At 53.9% G+C, this 19249-nt stretch overlaps 1 protein-coding gene across 7 annotated transcripts in view; it reads left to right on the forward strand.

The window, feature by feature from the left end:
• Positions 1-19249, forward strand: part of MROH2A (maestro heat like repeat family member 2A) — a 44548-nt gene that overhangs the window by 16797 nt on the left and 8502 nt on the right. For 6 of the 7 annotated variants that reach the window (XM_042950585.1, XM_042950589.1, XM_042950588.1 and 3 more), the window contains 18 exons: positions 265-375; positions 1170-1317; positions 2084-2124; positions 2572-2713; positions 2899-2951; positions 3390-3497; positions 6717-6836; positions 7098-7220; positions 8222-8374; positions 9531-9653; positions 10580-10659; positions 12106-12214; positions 13018-13113; positions 15658-15762; positions 16445-16568; positions 17145-17263; positions 18115-18267; positions 18672-18826. In XM_042950585.1, coding sequence (XP_042806519.1) covers positions 265-375; positions 1170-1317; positions 2084-2124; positions 2572-2713; positions 2899-2951; positions 3390-3497; positions 6717-6836; positions 7098-7220; positions 8222-8374; positions 9531-9653; positions 10580-10659; positions 12106-12214; positions 13018-13113; positions 15658-15762; positions 16445-16568; positions 17145-17263; positions 18115-18267; positions 18672-18826 — 2063 coding nt within the window. The remainder of the gene's footprint in view (positions 1-264; positions 376-1169; positions 1318-2083; positions 2125-2571; positions 2714-2898; positions 2952-3389; positions 3498-6716; positions 6837-7097; positions 7221-8221; positions 8375-9530; positions 9654-10579; positions 10660-12105; positions 12215-13017; positions 13114-15657; positions 15763-16444; positions 16569-17144; positions 17264-18114; positions 18268-18671; positions 18827-19249) is intronic. The other variant, XM_042950586.1, reaches the window with a different exon arrangement.

Raw genomic sequence — 19249 nt, forward strand, 5'->3', positions numbered from 1 at the left:
AAGCGGCTGCCGAAGCACTGAGGCAAGAATCCGCCCCGTGTATCTGTGCTCGAACCTGCGTGAGTCTGCGTTCATGAGCTGTTCACAGCTCACAGAGACGCAGTGAGCTGTAGGTAAAGGTGAGAGCAGTCACGCCAGGCAGGGAATCCAGAAAACCCTGGAGACCCGGTTCCAGGGCATGGAGCCTCACGGGGGTGAGGAGGCCACACCGAAGGCTGCAGGGCACCCGCCCGCGAGCAGGGACCCCTCGGTTCTGCCTTCCAGACAAATCGCCGGGAGAGCTTTTATCAGAGGGACCTGGAGGAGAAGATGGTCCACAAAGTCACCATGGACACCGTGCGGATGATAACCTCTTCCGTCAGTGGGATGACCAATGTGAGTGTGCACCCTGCAGCCGACAGCTTGACTTGTGTGGGTCCCACACCAGGCTCGGAGTGGAGGGGGCGGACAGGGCAATGACGCATGCCCAGAGCTCTGTGTTGTTTCTTCTCCCAGTCCCGCTGCCTGGGGGGCCCGGAGGGCCTCCATCTTCCCACCACCCGAGCTCTTGTCCTTGAAGGTCCAGTTCCAGAGCTGGGTCCTTGGTGGGAGCTTAGCCCCCCAGACACTAAGGCAGTGCTTGGCACGCAGAGGGCCTCAATAGGTATCCGTTGGCTTATTGCCAGAAATGTGTCTATCACCTTAAAGCCCCTGCAGCCCTGGTGTTCGTGTGTGTGTGTGTGTGTGTGTGTGTGTGTGTGTGTAGATATGATTTTAATTGTTTAATTGCACAAGCATCCAGTGAGTTCCTAGCACGTGAAGACACGAAGGCTTATACTGCGAGGGCTCCGTGTAACCCCAAGGAGGTCACAAGCTTAAGAGGGAAACAAGGGTGTCAACTTTTCATTGCGATACAGTGTGATTTGGCAAAAAGTAGGAAAAAATTTACCATGATAGCATCAGGAGGGAATCCTTGTCCACTCCGTGAGACTCTGGGCTGGACGCTCCCTGGCCGGGGGCAGCTTATCTGAATAACAGAGAGAGTGAGAAGATTCACGGTGGCTACAGCCCAGGGAGCACCTGCTTAGAGCCAGTCCTGGACTCACAGGCCGGCACCGTGGGGCGGGCCTGACGGATCTCGTGTGGCCACGGATGCCGCCGCCGATCCTGCCCCTCTGCCCCCAACCCAGGAGTTCTGGCTGCGGCTCCTGTGCTACATCATGGAGACAGATCACACCGAGGCCTTGACTCCCATCTGCATCAGTCTCACAAACCTGGCGGAACGCCAGCCGCACACCAAGGATGTGGAGGCCAGCGTGGCCAGCAAGAGCAGGCACGGTGGGCAGCGTCCCTGCGCTGGCTGGGGGGCTTGGGCGGGCCGGTCACTCCGTGTCTCCGAGTGTGTCCTCTCCCGTTTTCCAGGAAGCGTCTAGGAGTCCAAACAGCCAGGCCGGAGGCCCTTAGCATATCTGAGGAGGGGTTGAAATGGAGCCAGCTTCCTTTGGCGGGTCATTCCTCACATCCCCTCCCCCTGCACTCCTCCCAGGACCTCACCCATGGAGGCTCAGGCTTTCTCCACATGTGACTTGTCTGGGTCCCATGGGAGTCGTCTGTAACCCCAGTGGAGCACTGTCCATGTCAGACTCTCCAAGAAGTGACTGGCCCCACCTAAGGGTGGAGTGACACTGCTCTTCCAAGGGGGCTGTTCTCGTGGGGCTGGGGCTTTGCTGGATGGGCGTTGCTGGTGGTGGGTGTGATTTTAGGAGCCCTTTAGGAGCCAGGGATGGCAAATGGTGAAGGGTCTTCTTCACGACCTCCCCTGGGCTCTGGACTAGCACCCCCCCCCCCCCCGATGTCTTCTAAGCCCCAGCGCAAAGCGCAATTCTCCCTTCTTCCTAGGATCAACCAATTAAAATGATGTTCTTTATGGACCTATCACTGGTCCCTGTGCCAACCCATCCTCTGTTCTGGGGGCAATGGGACGGTTCAGGAAAGTACCTTCTAGGGCAAAGCCCTTCTCAGGGGCACAGGGGCATGGGAGCATGGGGTGTGTCCCAGTATCAGCCGGGCAGCTTCAGCAGGGTCACATCTCCTTCTTCCTCAGTGGATCTGCCCGCGCCCCAGAAACTGCTAGCCCGTCTCCTGGTGAGTGGCTCACCCAGGCTGTGCCCTGGGCAGACTGAGGCCAGGGCCCGTGGCATCTCTCTCTTGAAAGCCCCCCCAAGGGAGGAGGGAGCTAGACACTTGGCAGGACAGAGCTTTCCGGGTCCCTTTGATTCCTCTTGGGTACATGTGGCAGGGGCTGTGTGCTCGGATGCCCAGGAACCTGGTGGGAATGTGCTCCCACATTCCTCTGCTCAGCCTCTGAGCAGCCCCAGCGCATCCCCAGGACACTGCCAAGGGCCCGCCTGCCCCTGGGGGCCTTGCACGCACGCGTTCTGCTCCTTATGTTGACTCTGGGCATTAATCCACGCTCTGCAGAAGCCTGGGGTGGGGAGAAAGCCCATGATCTCGCCCCTCTTCTTTCTGGGAACAAAGTGCCTGGGTGGGGGGCTGCCCTGCCCCACTGGCATCTGGGCGTCCCCCACCCAGGTGCTGATGTCATCCCCCTACAAGGGGGAGGGCCGTGGGATAGCCATGCTCAACCTCCTAAGGACCCTGAGCCGGAGCATCGCGCCCGCCATGGCTGACATGTGGGAGCTGGAGATCCCGCTGCTGGTCAAGTACCTGGAAGGTGAGGCGCCCGGGGGCCCCCTCCCCGCGTGCCTGCTGGCGTACTCATCACCTGGCTTGAAGTGGGGAGGGGGCGACAGCATGTGCTGAGCCCATCCGTGGAGGGCTTCGAGTGCCTGACCCACGAAGGGGTCCCCAGAAGGAAGCAGCGGGAGAAAGTAGCACAGGTGGGCCTTCTTTCTGCAGAACATACTGAGTTTACTTGGAATCAGAAGACCTGGGAGGACAAGCTAATTCAGGTGAGGACATGATCCAGCTTGCTGAGGTCGGGCCGGGAGAAAGGGGAAGGGTGCACGGGAGGGCCCTCGGTGGGGTCGGCATGGGGAGTTTAGGAGTCCTTGGAGGACACATTCTCCTTCTGTCCGAGAAGACTTGGGGAGCACCAGGCACGTCCAAGGCTGTGTCTGCAAGCAGGGGAGAACAGAGAGCCTTCCAACTTGGGGAACCGTGTGTTCAGGAAAGCAGCACGGGGTGACCCTCCTCCCTCCAGCATCAAAGCCACAGCTGTTCCCCAGGCTCACGGGATCAGGGTTTGAAAGGTCGAGCAGTCTGGAGATTGGGGAAGGGGGCCAGAGAGGGTGAGTCACCACTCAAGGTCACACAGCCCTCCCGCAGCCTGGGAGAGGACAGGACTGGGGTCCTTGGGCACCGCCCACCTACATCTTCTGTCTCCTCAGTTTCTGAGAAACTCCCTTAAGAAGACTCGAGGTTCCAACTGGAGCTTGCGTCTGAGCAAAGAGCTGAACAACCAGATCGAAAGTTTTGACAGCCCCTCCCTGGAGAAGGTTTGTCCTCACAGCATCAAGACAGTTCAGACAGGGAGGGGACACCAGGGACAGTGGGATGGAGTCCCGCCCTGTGGGTGAGCCCAGCTGTCCCTGCAGCTGTCCACAGGGTTCTGGGAGGAGAGGTGGGTGGCTTAAGTCAGTGGGTTTTTGTTTCTTGCTGTGTGTTGTTTTTCTTTAAAAGCCTGCATTGCTGAAGCTGGGGCCTCCTCTCCAGTCGCCATCTTCCCCACCCTTCATTTCACTTTCCACCTGAAGTGGTCTCCTAGCAGAGTCCAACAGGCAAGGGCTGAGATGTATGAGCAGGTTTTGGGAAATAGTGAAAATGGTGAGGGTGACATTGAGCCACGGAAGGCTAAAGGGGTGGCTGAATTCTAGCTCGGCTGTGAAGAAGATGAGGCCGGGAGGGGGACAAAGGAAGAAAGAGTGGGCAGGCTGGGTTTAGAGCTGGACTCCCAACTGTCCCCACCCCCACCAGTAGATTGCCGGATGTTATTCCACACATCCGACTCATCCAGCTACTGGCTCATGACCACGTATGTGTATTTTGTTGTAAAAAGGTTTTTACAAAACTGTGAACATAGTTGAGAGAAATCAGAGAAGGTCTCAATCAACAGAGAGGATCCCGTGTTCATGGCCTGGAAGATGAGATAGTTAAGATGGCACACTCCCCAAATCTATCTACGTGTTCATTGTGACTCCTGTCATAAACCCAGCTGGCTTTTCTTTTCTTTTCTTCTCGTTTCTTTTCTTTTACTTTTCTCTTCTTTTCTCTTTTCTTTCTTTTTCTTTTTTCTTTTCTTTTCTTTCTTCTTTCTTTCTTTCTTTCTTTCTTTCCTTCTTTCCTTCTTTCCTTCTTCTTTCTTTCTTCAGAGATTGACAAGCTACTCCTAAAAGTCATGTGGGAATACAGGGGGCCCAGAATAGCCAACATAATTATGATTAAAAGAAAGACAAAAGCTGGAGGGCTCAAATGTTGCAATTTCAACACTTCTTACACACCACTGCAGTGAACAAGACAATGCAGTGCTGGCATAAGGATGGGCAGACAGAGTGAGGTAATAGAATCGAGAGTGTAGAAATAAATCTTATTTACTGTCAACTGATTTTGGGCACGGCCTTCTTAGATAGATACACTAAAGGCCCAAGTGATGACAGAAAAATAGATTAAGTCGGACATCATCAGAACTAAAAACTCTTATGTTGAAAATCAAACCATCAAGAAAGTGCAAAGACAGCCCCAAGAATGAAAGAAAATATTTTCAGATTAAGTTCTTAATAAGGGATTTGTATCTAGGATATATAAAGAACTCTTATAACTCAATAACAAAAAGACAGGCCAGTTTAGAAATGGGCGAATGATATGAACAGACATGTCTTCAAAGAAGGTACATGCAGAGTGAATAAGTACGTGAAAAAATGCTCGAGATTATTCCCATTAGGGAAAACACAAGTCAAAACCATAAGGACATACTACTTCACACCCACTCGGATGACTATAAGAAAAAAGACAGACAACAAGAAGCATTGGTAAGAATGTGGAGAGATTTGAACACTCAAATATTATTGGTATGAATGGAAAATGGGGCAGCGGCTCTGAAAACCTGTCTGTCATTTCCTTGAAATGTTAAATATAGGGTTACCATATGACCTAGGAATTCTACTCCTAGTTGTACATGCTCAGGAGAAGTGGAAACATACATCCGCACAAAAACTATACATAAATGTTCATAGTGTGATTCATACAGCCAACCACAGAAGCAACCCAAATGTCCACTAGTGGATGAAAGAAAAAACAAAACATGGTCTATCCATACAATGGAATGTTGTTCATCTATTAAAAGGAATGAAGTACTGATTTATGGTACAGAAAGGATGACCCTTGAAGACATTATGCTAAGTGACAGAAGCCAGATGCAAAGGAATGCAAGTGACCACATATTATATGATCCTGTTTACTTGAAATGTCCAGAATAGGCATCTTTTTAGGGATGGAAAGTAGATCTGTGGTTTCCAGAAGCTGCAGGGAATGTCCAGCGATGCTAATGGGCAAGGGATTTTCTTTGGGGGGGGTGACAAAAATGTTCTAAATTTAGATTGTGATGATAGTTACCCAACTTTGTGAATATACCGTTAAATTTGTAAACCTTAAATGGGTTGATTTTATGGTATGTGGATTATATCTCAATGAAGATGTCTGAGAAAAGGTTTTACAGGTGTCAGCCAAAAATTATGTTTATCCAAATAGATAGCCTTTGTAGGGGCGTATGTAAAATAACAAAAAACAAGTGTATCTTACAGATAGTCTTCTATAGCTAAACATAAATTTGCAGGTGTAAGGTCTTATCTGATGTCAATTTAAGGGCAGATATCCTTTTTATTAAAAAATTTTTTTAATGTTTATTTATTTTTGAGAGAGAGAGACAGAGCATGAGTGGGGGAGGGGCAGAGCGAGAGGGAGACACAGAATCTGACGCAGGCTTCAGGCTCTGAGCTGTCGGCACAGAGCCCAAGCCGGGGCTCGAACCCACGGACTGCGAGATCATGACCTGAGCCGAATTCAGATGCTTAACCGACTGAGTGCCCCAGACGCCCCAGACCAGGCTTGATTTTATATCCTGGTTGTACCCCTCCCCACCTGGTTTTTCATCTCCCCGAACAGCAACTGCATTTACAGTCTAGAGATGCTGTGTGGGTTAAATGAAATAATGCGTGTTTGTTTTTGTTATTTTTCCAAGCACACACACAAAACTTACAAATAAAAGAGAAAACAGGAGAAATGAGCCACCAAGACAGGGGGAAAGAATACAGACAGGGATTCAGGGACTGGATCGTGAGAATGTGCAAAGGTGATCAGCACGGCTAATAATCAAAGAAATGCAAGAAAACGTGGATGGTCTGCCTCTCACTGGTAACGTCCTGTGTGACAGAGGAATGTGGGGAAATCGGTGTTCTTAGATTGGTTAGTGTGAGTTGAAACTGGTTCGACTTCCATAGGAGGGAAATTTGGTCCCCACTATTTGTAATACGCTTGCCCGCAAACAGTCCGACGCTCCAGGATAACCTCGATGTTTATTTCAAAGAATGTACGAAATGCATAGATATCTGTGCATTAGGGAAAGAAATCTAGAGTGTTACGTAGGGAACTCTCCACGGCAGTAACCCCTGGAGGGTGGAGTAGAGAGGCTCGAAGCTCCCTCTGTTCCTGTGCCTTTCCAGGGCTTTCTGTATCGGGCCCTGGGTTTCACACTGGCCACAGGCCTGGAGGCCGACAAGGTAGAGACATTGCTGCTGGAGCTGCTGTACAAGACAGACTATGGCAACGACTTTGACAGGGAGGTGAGGGTGCCCTGCGGCCCCACTCCCATCCACCAGACCCCTCTGGTCCCTCGGGGATATGCGCACATGCGTGAAAGCTTGTGTGTGCATGAGCATGCATGCATATGTGTACTGGTGTGTGTGTGTGTGTGTGTGTGTGTGTGTCTCTGTGTGTGCATAGGGGCGTCCATGCGTGTGCTTGTGTGTGTGTGTACGTGTGGGGGGCTCCTCCTCTGGCCGCTGCCCGCTGCCCTCATCCCCGCTGGCTGTGTCTGCCCGCAGGGCGTGATTCTGTGCTTTGGCCTGTGTGCCCGTGGCCAGGTGAAGACAGTGCTGAATGTGCTCCATGACTTTGAGGAGAGGATCCAGGAGTCGGAACAGTCCTGGCAGATCGGGGCTTGGCGGGTAAGACACCCCCGCTCCACAGTCAAGTCTCTGGGGGTCGCATAGACCAGTGCTTTCAGCACCAGCCAAGGTACCTGCTAGATCTCAGTAGCAAACTCCCCCCGGTATCACCTGTCCCCGAAATGACTGAGATCCGGAGGCCTCCCCCCAACAAAGCTTTTCAGGGTGCGTCCTTTCAGGGCCCAGATATTACAAAGGAGCGCTAGCCCACCGTGGGCTCCGCAGAGCAGCACTGGGTGCTGATGGGAATTCAGAGTCCCAGGCCTCACCCACACCCACTGGACCTGAAGAGGCTGCTCAGGTAGCACTCAGTGTAGGTACTTTCCACGGGTCAATGGCACTGGGGTGCAGGGCGATCATGCCCGCCGTCATATAGGAGAGAGCACTGAAGCTTGTCCAAAAGCATGCAGACGGCCACTGAGCTGAGAAGCCAGGAGCCAGGCCAAGGCAGCCTATGGGCCGACCGCTCGAGGGGGCCCCTCTGCCGCAGGGTCACAGGTTGGCTGAGGCCCCAGTGGGCTACCATCCAGAGTCACCGATGCCTCAGGCTTTGGCCTTGACCCAGGACCCTCGCCCCGGGCGTCTGGTAGTTTGGATGGAGACAATCAGGAGCATCCCAGGCTCCTGCCCCAGCTTCTCCACAAAGCGGGATCTGAGATGTGGATTCGTATCTGAGGCCTGGCAGGGCACGGGCAGCCCTGCGCGCCCTCCGTGGTGGGTTCGGTGGCCTGTAGCACCTCATCCCGGCATCACGACAGCCCCTGGCCCAGAGCAGGGCCTGGCAAGGAGTAGGAGCTCAGTAAGGTGTGTTGAACGGATGAGTGAATGAATGAGCGGTTCAAGATATCAGTGGAAGCGCCTTCTGCTGACTCAGTGGCTCCTTTGGTCATGTGACTGGAGACTGTCCACATGCAGCTGGGGTGGCCATTGAACCCCGACACCCCCTCTCCTCCTCCCCCCCCCCCCCGCCGGTGTTCTTCCTCTTCTGGCTGGGCTCGCAGAAGGACCATCCCTGGAGGCGGGAGACGGTGAAGGGCGCCCTCATGGTCATGTACAGCTGCGTGGCCTCGTACTGCCATCCCCAGATGCTCCTCACCCACGTGGACACCCCCATCACCGCTAAGATCATTCACCACTTCTCCAGCAGCTGCCAGGTAACCCCGGGAGGCCGCACCCCCCACCCAGAGCCGGGCTGGCAGAGAGCCACCTGCCTTGTAATCCGAGCACCCCGCCCCCCACCCCAAGTAGGCACCAGGAGTCTCACCTGACACCCAGCTTTGGGGAAGCTCATTTTTTCAAACTGGGTGTTCTCGGCTCCAGGGGGAGGTGGGGGACAGCCTTCCCCACCGCAGTGCCAAGTGGGTGGTTATGGGTCCCGGAAGTCACGGGACAGGTGCCCCCTCTTCCCGGCCTCGCTCTCTCCCTCAGCCCTCGCCTCTGCCCCCTCCCCTCCCGGCATCTGACCCAAGACAAGGAGTGGGGTCTTCAGGGATGTAGAGAGGCTCGCTACTTTCTTGGAATGGCAAGGAGGGGGAAGCACAGAAGGGAGCAAAAGCTATTTCGTTATTGTTTCTGAAGTTGTGGCAAGATACGCATAACAGACAATTTGCCATCGTCATCATTTTTAAGGTGTGCAGTTGGGGGGCGTTAAGTACATTCACATCATTGTGCAGCCGAGTCCACCAGCCCTCTCCAGAGTTCTTTGTCCCGTAAAATGGCCACTCTGGGCCCGCTGAACACATGCCCACGTCCCCTCTCCCCAGCCCCTGGCAACGCCCGTCCCGCTCTCCGTCTCTCTGAAGTGACACCCACAAGCGTCGCGTTTGACTGGGATCTCACACACAGGTTGCCTTTTTGTGGCTGGCTTATCTCACTCAGCCTCAGGTCCTCAAGGCTCGCCTATGCCGTAAAGGCGAAAACGATTTTTATCTCAACTTAGATTTTTATCTCAACGTGTCTCTTGGGCGACACGCAGGGCACGGTGCCCCTGGCCGGTGCATGGTGTGAGCTGACCGGCATTGCTGTTCTTAGGGGGGTTGAGGGAGGTGGCGTTTTCAGAACGCTGTGCCTTGTCCGGCACCTGGCTGGCACCCTGGCCTTGTGGCAGAAGCTCGGGCAAGGCGGCCGAGGGACAGAACGAGGCCTGCCATCTCTCGGGGTGCCCTTGACTCTGCCTCTTACTTGGCGCAGAGGAAGGAGTGCCCTCATGCCGTGGCGGGGTCCTTATGAGAGCTGTGGCTTGGGCAGCCTGAGTCTTTGGGCTCACTCCCGACGTGCTACCTCCTTTCCTTCTTCTTGGTCTGGGCGCAGGACATCTGTCTCAAAATGGCCTTCCTGAAGAGTGTGGTGCAGGTCACCGATGCCATCGGGAACATCAAGGAGCTGGAGGACTTTGAATTTGCCCAAAAGATGAGCCTCACTGGCATTATAATAGTAAGTCGGGTGAGAGGCGTCCTTGCTCCCGGGTGGTTTTGGGGTCTGACTGCTGACCGGCTTCTCCTCGCTCAGAGGTTTTCAGGGTCCCCAGGGGCATCTGAGGGACAAGGGGGCCGTGGGGGTCACTGAAGCCCCTCCCCGTCTCAGTTCCGCTCCCAGCCAACCGTAGGAGTTCCGAGTACAATATCTGTCTGTCTGACAAAGGGTTTGATGGCCAGGGAGCCTGTGGTGCCCGGAAGCGGCTGGTTCAAGGCCGGGAGACAGAGGGCCCCCGGGTCTGCCCCGTGGTGGCCCCGTGTGTTTCTCCACAGGGGGGACCTAGATTCGGCCGCAGGCAGGTCTTAAAGCTCTTTTTTTTGCACAGAACTTCAGTAAGATCTAGAAAATGTCAACTGCCTAAAGGCAAGAAGCCGCGACAGTAGAGTTGTGGGAGCCACAGCCCTTCAGCCCCAGACCTCCCCACTCCCTCACGATGCCCTGGGCCCCTGGAAAGCACCGCAGCTGCTTTGGAAGCTGTGCCCGAGGGAAGTGACGTGGGGTGGAACAGGAGGCCCCGAGAAGGAAATGAGCACGCCTGCTCCCGCTCTGGGCCGGCAGCGGTCCGTGTGTCATTTCACGCTAGCCGGGCACTGTTTTACACGTGACGGCTCAGGCGGGGGAGGCAGTTTGCCCAGGGACGCACGGCGAGCAGGTGGCGGGCCTGAGCGAGAAGCTCCGGTCTGTCTGGAGCCCCCCTGCTTCTCACACCAGATTTTGCTGCCTCCCCGAAAATGCTAAAAGGCCACGTGATCCTGAAAAGAGCGAACGTGGTATGGGTGTCCGCACCCCACAAAGTGCCAGGCCTTGGACACTAGCCCCCCACACTCACTGTCCTCTCTGGTGGGCTCTGGGTGGCTCATTCACCGCCCTGCTGTGCCGGGCAGGCCACCATCAAGGCGGAACCCACCGACAGCCTGGTTTCTCCTGTGCGGACCATGGCGATAGAGGCCCTCTCGCACCTGAGGTGAGCTGGGCCCCTGTTCCGGCCCGGGTGTCTCCTTGGGGAGAGGCAAAGTCCAAGACCACCCCTCAGTGTTCCTTGGGGGGCCACACCCACTTTGCCTCCCTGCCTCTGCAGCAGGGGTCTCGGGCAGCAGCCCTGGGGCGCTGGGCCATCTAGTTGGGTTGGGTGGGGTCAAGGAATTCATTTATTGATACGGTACTGATGCAGTTAATACAAAGTAATATAATACCTGAGGTTTGCCCTCCTGGAGCCGTCCATTCACTGGTGGGGAAGTAGGGAAGAGGAAGAAGTTATGGAACATCAGTGGTTAGAGTGGCCGGGTGGTCTCTGGGAATTCTGCACCCGTCGGGGCAGATGCAGTGTTTAGTCTCATAACCACCTGTTGCCTGAAGTGGCAGCACGTAGGCAGATTTGAAATAAATTTCACACACATGTCTTTGGGGACTCGGAGGTAAGATGAACACATGCAGAAGGAATCATGGGTCAGAGCTGAGTATTTGTGGGTGAACAGCAATAACAACAACAACAACAAAAAAAATCTGAGGCCAGAAGAAGAAAGGGCTATGAACAGGATGCAATTCTGTTGATACAACAGGGGAGATCAGAAGGCATTGGCATCTGGCTTTTGACCTGGGCTTACACAAAAGAAGATGATCTGGGTAGGAGCTGGAGGTCCCGGCAGGGCGAAATATAGGACCCCTTTGGGGGGCAGTAGTTTAAAGTTAAAATGGCATGGCGGCTCCCAACCAGGGAGGCACAATAGAGCCATCTGGGGACCTGTGAACAATACCGATATCCTGGCCCCACCTCAGACCTTTAAATAAGGATCCCTAGAGCCTGGTTGTGGCCCTTGGGTACCTCAGAGCTTCTCCAAGTAATGCTAGTGAGCACCTAGGCTTGGGAACTATTGATGAAGGGGTAGGAGAAGGGCGCCCATCGGGCAGCCAGCTACCACCCCTGAGAATTCACTAAAGCTCAGCCGGCTGGGCTCCTCTCCAGAGTTTTTGATTCAGTAGCTCTGGGGTAGGGCCAGAGAATTTGCATTTCTAAGAAGCACCAAGGTAATGTTTCTGCTGCCGGTGCAGGTATTCTGCTTGAAAGCCCTTGGGCCAGGGCCAGCCTCTGAGGCAGAGTCCATGGTCAAGGCCAGGGAGTAGCAGTGGAATATTTCTGAGCAGAAGAGGGAGAGGCTGAGAGCAGGCAACAAGAAAGAGAGCTGGCCTTGGGTCCCCAGGTCTCCCCATCGATCGCAGACACAGTCACTGGATACTGGCGACCGGGTGAAGCCAGGGCACCTGGGGAGGGACGCATGCCTGCGCCCTCAACCGAGGAAGCTGGTCTCTCCCTCATTCTGTGACATGCCTCTGCGCCCTGGACTGAGCAGTGGGGCGGCTGGGTCTCAGTCCCCCTCTGACCACCCCTCTTGTCCACTTCTTCTTCCCTTAGCAGTCTGAAGCCTTTCTACTCCACAGAGGAAAACAACGAACTGATGGATATCAGTATTCACTCTGTCATTTCTCTTCAACCCCCACTAGAGGACAATGAGTCCATTCAGGTAGGTCCCTCTGGGCCACCTCATTTTCTGGGTCAGGTCTTAGAAGTTTCCAATAACTTGGGCAGTGCCGAGAGCCCACCATCCTCAACCACCTGTGAGTGCAGCAAAGTGCAGTAGGCTCTATTAGTTAGTATAAAGTAACGCTAGCTGCTGTAACAGCTAAACCCTGAAGTCTCCATGATTTAACAAGAAGATTTATTTCACACTCAAGTCAAGTCCAGCCGGCAGTGGGGGTGGAGAGGGAGCTGCTGTGTGCAGTTATTCAGGAACCGAGGCTGGCAGAGGCCCCACTCTCTTCCATGCGTGGCCCAAGGTCTCTGTGGGTACTGACATCCGGTAGAGGAAGAGAGAACGAGAAAGGGTGTCGAGGATGTATGAGCCACTCTGCCCGCTTCTCATTGGCCAGAACTCAGTCACATGGCTATGCCTAGATGCAAAGGGTGCTGGGAAATGTAGTTCCTGACTGGATGGCTGTTTCCCAGCAACAAGGTGGAGAAGGAGGACAAATCTTTTGTGGACAGGTAGCCATTTCTGCCTCAAAGTCCTGGTCCTGGATGGGGAGTCAGAAGAACTGGATTCTGGGAGTTCAGTTTCCTCCTTTGGAAAATGGGTTCCTCTTCAGAGGTGGTCTTGTGTGTCACATGAGAATTTGGGTGTAAAGAACCCAGTCTAAGCAGAGGTAAAGGGGTGGTTTTCAGATCATTTCATACTTCCCAGCCCTGGCACGGGTCCTTGCAGAGTCCTGGTGGGTGGCTGTGCACACTGCCTCATTGCTGCCCAGTGCTCTTCTCTCTTGGCCGTAGACCCTGTACGCAAATGCGCTTCAGGCCCTGGAACACCTGATGGAGGGCCTCATGCAGAGGCAGCTGGACCCCAAAGGGCTGCAGGAAATGGTGCACGTGAGTTCCTTAGTGGAGGGCCAAGAGCCAGGGATGGCCACGTCCCCCAGAAAGCTGGTCTGAGGGCCAGGTTCTATGGAAAACAGGGGTATGTGTTAAAAAATTGTTTCGGTAACTGTATTTTGATAAAATTTCAGATTTGCTGAAAAGTTGCAAAAACAGTACAAAGAACTGTATACCCTTCACACCTTGATTCACAGTTCTTAACAGTTGTCACATTTTCTTTATCTCTCTTTCTCTTCCCTTATCTTTCTTGTTGTACACACAAACACACACACACACACACACACACACACACACACACACACTTTTTGAACCATGGAGAGTTACTTGCAAACATCAAGGACAAGAATGCCCTCTTATATAACAATGGTACAATGATAAAAATCATGAGGTTTGATGTTGATGATACCATGCTGTATTCTAATCGATGGCCAATACTGAAATTTCACAAATTGTCCCAATAGTATCCCCAATAGGTGTTTCCCCCATCTAGGCTCTAAGCGGGATTACCCAATGTGTTTAGCTGCCGTGTCTCTTTAATCTCCTTTAATCTGGAAAAATTCCTCAGTCTTTCTTTATCTTTCATAATATTGGCATTTTTGAAGGGCATTGGCTTGTTTTTTTTTTAAATTGGGTTGTTTGCTTTCTTATTGAGTTTTCAGAGGTTTTATATATGCTGAAAGCAAGTCCTTATAAGATATGTGATTTACACATATTTCCCCCCAGTCTGTGATGTATTTTTCATTGATTTCATAGTGTCTTTTGAAGAACAGAAGCTTTAAAATGTTGATGAAATCTAATTTATCATTTGTTTTCTTTAATGGATCATGGTTTTGGTGTTATATCTAAGAAGTCTGTGCCTAACCTAAGCTCACAAAGACTTTCTTTTAGAAGTTTGTAGTTTCCAGTTTTATAATTAAGTCTATGAAACATTTGGAGTTAGGTTTTGTATATGGTGTGAGGTATGGATCAAAATTTGTTTGGGGGCCTCTGGGTGGCTCAGTCGGCTAAGTGTCTGACTCTTGATTTCAGCTCAGGTCATGATCTCATGGCATTGTGAGATCAAGCCCCAAGTCAAACTCTGCATGGAGCCTGCTTGGGATTCTCTCTCTCTCTCTCTCTCTCTCTCTCTCTCTCTCTCTTTCTCCGTCTCTCTCTCTCTCTCCCCGTCTCTCTCTGTCCCTCCCCTGCTTGCGCTCACATGCATGCATGCTCTTTCTAAAAACAAGTAAATAAACATTAAAAAAATTGTTTGTCAAACACACAGATAACCAGTTGTTCCAGAACCATTTGTTGGAAAGACTTTTGTCCATTGAATTATCTTTGCATCTTTGTCAAAAATCAATTGGCCATGTATGTGTGGGTCTGTATCTGGTACCTGTTCTGCTCCATTGATGTATTTGTCTGTCTTTACACCAATGTCATCCTATCTTGATTACTGTAATGTTAGTTATAATAAGTCTTATGACCAAGATCAGATAGTATGAGGCACTGACTTTGTTCTTTGTTGCTGCATTTTACAAATATTCATACGTTGTGTTCCCATTTGTTTCAGTTAAAAATACATTTTAATTTCTCTTTTAATTTTTTCTTTGACCCATGGGTTATTTAGAACTTCCCAAATGTTGGAAGACTTTCCAGAGATCTTCCTGTTTTTGATTCCTAATTTAAATCCGCTGTGGTCTGAAGACATACTTTGTATAATTTGAATCCTTTAAAATTTTTTTTTAATGTTTATTTATTTTTGAGAGAGAGAGAGAGAGACAGAGGGTGAGTGGGGCAGGGTCAGAGAGAGAGGGAGACACAGAATCCGAGGCAGGCTCCAGGCTCTGAGCTGTCAGCACAGAGCCAGAGGCGGGACTCGAACCCACTGACTGCGAGATCATGACCTGAGCCGAAGTCAGTTGCTCAACCCACGGAGCCATCCAGGTGCCCCAAATCCTTTTAAATCAACCGAGACTTATTTTGTTGCACAGTATGGTCTATCTTGGTGAGGGCTCTGTGTGCACCTGTATATTGTGTTGGGTGGAGTGTTCCTAAACATCAGTTAGACCAAGCTGGTTGGTAGTGTTGTTCAAGTTTTCTCTTTCCTTCCAGATTTTCCATCTTCTTGTTCCTCAGTTTCTAGGAAAGAGGTACTGAGGTCTCTGAATCTCACCATCGATGTATTTCTCCTCCGAGTTGTAGTAGTTTGGCCTCATGCGCTGCTACTGCTACTGCATGTGTGAACATTAAGTCCCTGGGGTGCAAGGTGGGCGACGATCCCGCCTCCTTCACCTGCAGGCAAACATTTGGAACGAGGCCGAACACATCAGCCGGGCGCCATCTTGGTGAGGATACCTGGGGACTGTGGACTCTCTGTCCACGGCCGCATCTCCCTTGCAGGGGTGCCCGGAAGGAGAGGCAGAAGTATCCAGAACCACCCAACACCTCTGGAAGTCAGAGTCTTGAGTGGGAGAGACGAGGCGGGCAATAGCCAGCTGGGAAAGGCTGGCCTTGGGATTTTAATGTCCCCTTCTGTGTTCTGGGCTCTACCCACAGCTCCTGGAAAAGTGGATCTTGTCGGAGAGAGAAGGGGAGCGGGAGAAGGCCATGAACCTCCATCTCCATCTCCTGCAGATCCACGTGCAGAGCGTCGGTGTCTGCGTGAGTCCCGGGGCACTGATCCCCCAGCCTGCTGCTCTGGCACCCACAGCAAAGTTCCCGTCTCGATCCCTGAGGAGAGGGAACACTTTATTTTTTAAGTTTATTTATTTATTTTGAGAGAGACAGAGAGAGTGCAGGAGGGGCAGAGAGAGAGAGAGAGAGAGGGAGAGGGAGAATCCCAAGCGGGCTCTGCACTGTCAGCATGGAGCCTGACGCCGGGCTCGAACTTGCGAAAGCAAGGCCGGGGCCTACCCTCATGCTAGGTTTGAGGCCACACGCTGTGCAGAAGGCATCGCTTGGATTTTCTGACATAATTCTCACAACATCCCCTGAAACGGGAGGCTCCATTAGACGAGGAACACGAGGGCACCAGGCTAAGCAGCCTGCCCAGGCCACACAGCTAGGTTGGTGGGGCGGGGGGGGGGGGGGAGTTCACATTTGAACCCAGGTTTTAGTTACAGGAACAAGGCAAGTGCCCTGATATAGAGCCTGGGCCTGCAGCCGGAGGGGCAGGTCCTGAGCCAGAACCCTCACATCCTGGCTGCTCTGCCTCCAGGGGCCCCGCTGGGGTACCTTCGAGCAGGGCTCACCCTCTCTGGTTGCCCGTTATGCCGCCCCTGGGGAGCCCCTGGTGTGCATGGATGGACAGAGGGTGTGAGCCTTGAGGTCTCCTGTCCCTCAGATCCCCCTGAAGCTGGGGCAGTTTGGCACGCTGGTTGGACTCATTGCCCCTCGCACCTGTGACTCACACACAAGAACCCGCATGGCCTCGATGGATGTCCTGTCCAGCCTGCTGGATCTTCATGGTATATGGAGACATGAGGACATCGAGGCTGGGAGGGGTGTCAGCTGTGGGGCTATCCTAGGGGAGCATGGCCTCTCTGTATAGACAAACAAGGGTGACCAGCAGAGGTAATGGAGGGGATGCAGAGCTTGCTGAGAGGCCATGGAAGTTTCTGGAGGGAGAGCCTCCCTGGTTTGGCACAACTCACCGAGGGCATGTCCTGGGTATTAAGGGGCCTCACTGGGAAAACGACAGCTCACAGATACCAAGGACACAGCAGAAGCGGCCAGACATGACCTCAGGGGCACATGCGGGGTGGTGACCTTCAGAAGGGAAGACTCTGCCTCTGGCTCACTAGCTGGTGGCCTCCCAGAAAGCAGGCATTTGAGCTGTGTGCAGAGGCGGTGTGGGGAGACAGGGCAATGAAAGCAAAGGCAAGAAGAGACGGGATGTTCAGATGCCGGACGGTGGTCCAGGCCCTCAGAGCCAGGGAGCCCCTAACCCCAACCCCATGGGCCAGGGCAGGAAGCCATTTTGACGTGGCCTGTGGGTGGGTCCTTTGTCCTTCCGATCGTGTCTAAAATTGTGTTCCCGGCAGCAAGCCAGACCTGCTCTTTGTGGGGCCCTTCCGAGGAACTGAAGCTTGCAAAATGTAAGGAGGATCTCCAGGGCTTGGACATGGAGGAGATTTTCAGTGCATCTTCCAGAATCGCCAAGGTGACACGCTGGGAGGGTCGTGTGGGCTCCTGGGCTGGACTCCAGTGCCCGGACCATGTCTGAGGCCTGGGACCTTGCTCAGCCTGGCCACACAGGCTTCATCCTCCTCCAGGGGATCACAGTCCCCATGGCTTTTGGTCCAACCCACGCCCTCTGTATCTAAACGGTGTGCGATATGTAAGTTCCCCGCTGTGATGCCTGGCACGTGATAGGTACTTAACAGTCCCACAGTCCCCACCTACCTCGTGTCCATGCCTATGATGTGCTGCACTGAGGGTGGAGGGGCCCCAGGAAGAATTAAACTCGGGATCCCGCACAGCGGTGTTGGCCCATGGGCACACTAGACCCCCAAACTCTCAGAGCTGCAGAGGGGCGGGGTCACTTCCACCTCAGGGGGCCGAGGTGGCTTTCTGGAGCAGGGGGCCTGTGGGGGAGGCAGGATGAAGTCACGGGGCGCCAGGGCTCAGGGCACAGCTTGAGGGAAGGAAACATGGGCAACATTCGGGTGAAGCTTCCTGAGCAGAGTTCGGGTGGGGTGGGCGGCGTCGGCTAGGTGAGGTGTGGGAGAGGTTGGGGAACCTGCCAGAAGAAGCCTGTGAAAGCTGGGCTGAGCTGTGAATCTTTGAGGTGGGGGAGTAACATCCCGAGCGGGCTGGTGAGGGGGCCGGTGAGATGCCGGGCAGGGAGACGGGTAGGAGGCCCTGGCAATGTTTTGAGAGATGGCCAGGGCCTGGGCTGGGGCTGCGGTGTCGGGGGGGGGAAGAGGGGGGTGTCGGCGATGACAAGTGGGGGCAGGACGTTGGCCTGAAACTTGGTTGTTGAACCCCAGGAGGGCTGTGCTCTGGTCCTAGGTGGTTTGCATGCAGTTTAACTGTGACGAGGTGGTCTCGCTCATCCAGAAGCTTTGTGAGAACATCGGGGCCATGGACCTGTGGCATGACAAGGCCTCCGTCACCTGGATAGGCACCTTCCTCCAGAGGCGGACCAAGGAGCTAGAGGACAAGGTAGCGGAGCTGTGGCCGGGCCACCTGAGGCCTGGGGCTGCCCGGGGCGCCTAGGCTAGAGGGACACGTAAGGGCCCGGCCGCACTCTCTGAGAAGGCCTCCCCAAACCCTTGGTTGTAAAGAGGAGGAGACAGTAGAGTTCTAGAACGAGAAAGAGACATGCTGAAGGTAGCCCGGTTAATAAGGGGCCAGTGGGCCAGACGCCCGTGGCTCTTTCTCCCCGAGCATACTGACCCCTACATAGAAGACACGATAAATTCCAGGAAGAGACCAAAAGATGAGCTGGTGGTTTGACCTGCCCGCTGTCCAGTTGGGCGAGAGTCCCTGGAGGAGGGGTGTGCGGTGGGGGAGGGCAGACGCCGGGGGGGCCCAGGCTGTGCCGGTGATGCCCCGCCCCTCCCCAGGTGGCTGAGATCCTGGGTGCCATCTTGGTCCACCTGCCCGTGGCGGACCACCCGGAAGTGCGGCGTCTCCTCATCGAGGGCATCCTCCTGCTGGCGCACTACCACCAGGAGACGGTCCTCACATCGCTCCTGAGGCAGCCCCTGCCCATGGAGAGGTGGGCGCCCCGGACAGGGAGCCACAGCCCCCGGGCCATGCCCGCCTCGCCACCACCGACGTATCTCAGGACGGGGCCTTGAGTGGTGCCATGTCTGACCCTGGGCTGGGTCAGACGCTCTCCCTGCCCCTCCTGCGGGAGGCGTGGCCTCTGAGGACCATGGACTTAGGGCCCCAGGGTTACAGGTCTGTCCTACGGAGCTGGAGTCCAGACCCCGCAGTTTCTCAGGCGTCCCCTCTGGACCCTGCCCACGGCAGCCCTTTCCTTCTCTGTGGAGAACAGAACTCTGGGCGCCCTCTGAGTTTGGGCCGCTCTAGGACACGCCTGAGGACGTGGCCACCAAGGCCCGGGCGGGCCTCAGAGGGGCTCCACCCTGTCCCTCTGTCCTTCCAAGTGCTGCCCTGAGAGGGGATGTCCAGGTGC

The sequence above is a fragment of the Panthera leo genome, chromosome C1 (genome assembly GCF_018350215.1).
Source record: "Panthera leo isolate Ple1 chromosome C1, P.leo_Ple1_pat1.1, whole genome shotgun sequence".
Lineage (NCBI taxonomy): Eukaryota > Metazoa > Chordata > Mammalia > Carnivora > Felidae > Panthera > Panthera leo.